The sequence below is a fragment of the Asparagus officinalis genome, chromosome 10 (genome assembly GCF_001876935.1).
Source record: "Asparagus officinalis chromosome 10, Aspof.V1, whole genome shotgun sequence".
NCBI classification, from domain to species: Eukaryota; Viridiplantae; Streptophyta; class Magnoliopsida; order Asparagales; family Asparagaceae; genus Asparagus; species Asparagus officinalis.
The window spans coordinates 37,334,300-37,338,866 of NC_033803.1; the positions used below are offsets into that span (position 1 = coordinate 37,334,300).

Below are 4,567 nucleotides of genomic sequence, written 5' to 3' on the forward strand. Positions count from 1 at the left end.
GGTCGACCGCAGAAGTCTTTGGACCTCAGGTGCTATTCTGGATTGAGGGCGGTCGACCGCCGCGGTCGACCGCCGCTGCGGTTATGGGCTGGGTCTGTTTTCAGATCCGTTTCGTTTGGGTTTTCTATAAATACCCAAACTCAATTCTAGGGTTTGTAAGGCAGGAGTATTTGAGCAGATTGTGAGGGTTTTCTTTGGGCTTCTATTCTAGGAGAAATTGGAGAGATTAAGAGTGAGTTGTTGAGGGTTTTGGTGAGAGATTGTAACCCTAGTTTGTTCCTCTTGATTTCTAATAGTGAAAACTCCCCCCTCCTTGCCCTGTGGACGTAGGCATCTCGCCGAACCACGTAAAACTGGTGTTTGATTGTTTGTGCTATCACTACAACAAAATACAACATTGCCGACGAAACAAAAACGTCGGCAAATGTTTAAAAAACGTCGGGAAAAATATTTCCCGACGCAAAATACAGCGTCGCTAACGCGTCGCCAAAAGTGCGTCAAGGAAAGTATTTAGCGACGCAAATGTTGTATTTTGCGTCGGGAAATATATATTTTTTGCCGACGCTAGCTAAAAGCGTCGGGAAAAACATAATTTTTGGCGACGTTTTTAACCATATGACAGGTCATTGATAGTATGATTAGAGATGGAGTTATTGCTCCACGTTATAGCTTTTAGATTTGATATTTAGCTATTTACAATTTGAGCTAAGGGAGACGTACATATGCTCGTGTTGTAAATTTCTAAACATCAAACCTCCATTTTATTTTACAATCGATGATTGACTATCTATATATATTATCAGCTATTTTCTTATCCTTCTAGCCCTTCCCCCTGGGGTTGGTTGAGATGTTACTTGCTAGCGCTTGACGCTCGTTGTTTCCCCTCTTTTAGGTAACGAGCCAGGTGCACGGAGAGCCGTAGCTTGATGGAGTTGCTCTAGTTGTTATTTATAGTTATTGTTAGTAGCTTATATCAGAGCTCCACAGTAGATGTATTTATGAATATTTGAGTTATTATTATAGTTTTGTAAAGATGATGTGCCTTAATGTCATTTCATTTGATTTTCTATGTCGAGACACTTGTATTCAGCTCAGATGTTTTCTTTTTAGAGATTTATATATTTATATCAGTGGTGATGATTTTCTTTAGAGTATCTGTTGTTTAGTATTCCTTCTGTATATTCTCTCTTGCCTGTTTTGTACCTTTACCTGTTGTTGTTTCCACTAGATATGTAGTAACTGTGATGGTAAAACATGTCATAACATGGTGTTTGGTGCTTGGCAGGTTTGACATTCTTAGTTTCACCTTGGACTGCAGCCTTGTTGAAACCAGGGACGTCACAGTTGGTATCAGAGCTTTAGTTCCAGTATGCTTAGGATCATCTTGTGTCGAGTCGTGAAGTTAGAGTAGAGTTTCTTAAGATTCGTGTATAGAGTCCACTAGAAATTTCTAGAATGAGTGAGGACGTTATATACGGTATTCAAAAATTACGAATATTTTTTTTGTGAGACTAGTATACTTTGATTGAAAAGTAACTACCTAAATACATATTGTGATGTGTTATGTATATATATATATATATATATATATATATATTGAAAAGTAACTGCCTGAATACATATTGTGATATGTTATATATATATATATATTGTGATATGATATGTTATGAATATCGGGACGAAGATGTGGTCGAGGTAAACTCGTACCCGGAGAGCTAGGCAAGTAGAGCTTGAGCCGCATCAGGCTCCACAACATTTGATTGATTTCATGACGCCGTTTGTAGCAAGATTTTGGAACACTCGAGGCGAGAGGCTATCTGTTTCTGCCAGTAATATCACCTTCTAGAGATCCACAACCCATTGTACTAGTCGTGCCTATTGAAGAGTTAATACCAATGATTTTATCATCACCACAACCAACTGTTGACAGAACCGCAGAGCAGGAGGCTTATCTCTGTAAGAATAAGAAAGATATAGGACACTGAGAACACCATAGTGCAGGGCACACTGGATTCATTTGCAGTTTATATATAAAAAGGAATATGTAAAAATTTCTTAACTTCTACTCAATACCAAAGCAAAGGTTAGATGTATTCAGTGGAGGACATCGCCGGGGATAGTAGCGGAGATAGCAAAGACTTCAGATTTTCGCCGGATTAAATAGTATCACTTATTTGGGAAAATTTTATTCACTTCTTCGACAAGCAGTTAGAGCTAGTTCAATTAAAGCAGGGAGAAATACATGTAGTTAATTATGAAATCAAGACCAGCATAATAGTAATAATAAGAATAAGAGGCCTTTTTCAGGACCCCAGCAACAGCAGCAACAAGTTCCTCGTAGGAGAGGACCCCAGAAGGATCAGAGAGCGCCTTAGCAGTGCAAGTTTTAGGGCACTTGTTTTAAGTGTCACAAGCTTGGCCACAGAGCATCAGAGTGTCGCAGTGCACCAGTAGGAGCCCAGCAAGGGAAAGGGCAGAATCAGCAACAGAACCGATTTTAGGGTCGAGGTTAGGGCCAGCAAATGAGACTGGAGGCACCGCCAGTAGTACCGCAGATTGAGGGGCTGGTTCGTGCAGTTCAGGAGGTCCATCAGGGATAGGTAGTTCCATATGCTCCACCTCCAGCAGTAGAGCAGCCTCTAGCCATCGACAGAGTTTATGCGGTAGTTTCTTGTGAGTATGGTGCGAGCAGGGCCGTAGTGGAGGGTACGTTCCTCGTGAACTCCTTTCTAACCCGTATTCTTTTCGATTCAGGGGCTTCACACTCTTTTATATCCTATGCATATATGATTAGACTTTAGCTCATAGCTCAGCCTCTAGACATTTCTTTGTCAGTTTTCACCCCTCTAGGTAAGATGTCGCTCTTGGAGAGCATTTGTAAGAGGTGTGTTATCAGTTTTGATAAGTCTGAGTTTGTTGTTGATCTGATAGTGTTGAGCATGTCAGAGTTTGATGTATTTCTTGGTATGGATTGGCTATCTTCCTACCACATCAGTATTGACTATTTTGTAAAAATAGTCAATTTGAGAGCGTCCGATGGGTCTGAGTTAGTTGTAGCCACCTCTCAGGGGAACTAGTTTGCGAAGTCATTACTAGCGTACATCGAGGAGGTGATGCTTCGGGATCAGAGTGTTGATATATGCGAGACTAGAGTTGTCTTAGAATATCAGGATGTCTTTCAGGGCATACCTAGGTTACCTCCTGTGAGAGATATTAAGTTTTGTATTGAGTTGTAGCTGGGCACAGCCCCGATATCCCGAGCACCCTATCACATGGCACTAGCTGAGATGAGAGAGCTACAGACCCAGTTGGATGAGTTGTTAGCTCAGGGCTTTATTCATCAGAGTCATTCTCCGTGGGGATCACCGGTCCTCTTCGTAAAGAAGAATGATGGTAGTATACGATTATGTATCGACTACCGTGAGTTGAACAAAGTCACTATCCGGAATAGATATCATTTGCCCTGAATTGATGACTTGTTCGATCAGCTGTAGGTGTAGGCGTATAAAATTGCTTATAGATCCCTTAGCACAGCTCAGCACAAACCGACGAACCAACAAGGCGATGAGGTTAGCGAATCACACGCAAACAACGAAGTAAATCCACTCGCGTGCGGAATCAAGCTAACGGGTTGAAGAGTCAATGAGTCATCCAACCAAAGGGCAGACTCGGACGAATCACGATCGAATCAAGATCAGTTTCGGACTCGAACTCAGAAGTGGATTTACTGCCAAATCAGGAATCGGATTTACTGCCAAATCAGGAATCGGATTTACTGCCAAATCAGGAATCGGATTTACTGCCAAATCAGGAATCGGATTTACTGCCAAATCAGGAATCGGATTTACTGCCAAATCAGGAATCGGATTTACTGCCAAATCAGGAATCGGATTTATGGGTGGCTCGGCCAAGACCGAGCCACCCATGGGTGGCTCGGTGGCTCGGCCCAGTGCCGGCCACCTAGAGGTGGCCGACCCAGATCTGTGCGCGGGCACAGTTCAGAGAGCATATAAATAGGCCCCCTTGGTTCATTTTTCAAAGGTGGGAACTTTAAGAGCCGAAACTCTGCCGAATTGAGAATTGAGCTTGGAGTTTTGAAGACTTAAGGACTTGAACATTCAGATCTGGTTCTCGACGAGCATCCACGTCACAAAAGGCAGGAGTTCGAAAGAGAGAGAGATCAGATCTGAGATCTACACGAGATCATACTCCGGATCAAAGCTTGGCCTTTGATCCCGAGAACTAAGGGAGATTATTTCCTTGGTGAATTAATCCCCCCCGGCTATTATTTCCTTCGCGAAATAATACCCGTCAAATCGTGTAGATCCGACCGGATCTAGATCGCGCGGTGGTCCACGGATTAACCCCGGCGTCGGCAAAGAACCCACACAAGCGAGCGACCGCAAAACAGGAGCTCGCGATTTGTTCACAAAAGGAAAGTTGTAATTTTTACTTTTTTTCTTTGATTTAGTTGTAACCGGATCTATAAAAGACCGGATCTTTGTAACCCAAGATGACAATCATATCAATGAAAAAGAAAACAGTTTTCCACGCGAACAATCTGGCG

General features: G+C 42.5%; 1 protein-coding gene across 1 annotated transcript in view; it reads right to left on the minus strand.

Annotated features, from left to right (window-relative positions):
• LOC109826640 (protein NRT1/ PTR FAMILY 5.10-like) overlaps nucleotides 1–2,610 on the minus strand; it is a 13,739-nt gene extending 11,129 nt beyond the window's left edge. The window contains exons 1-2 of the mRNA XM_020393660.1: nucleotides 2,449–2,610; nucleotides 2,268–2,394 (exon numbers count right to left, since the gene is read on the minus strand). Coding sequence (XP_020249249.1) covers nucleotides 2,268–2,394; nucleotides 2,449–2,610 — 289 coding nt within the window. The remainder of the gene's footprint in view (nucleotides 1–2,267; nucleotides 2,395–2,448) is intronic.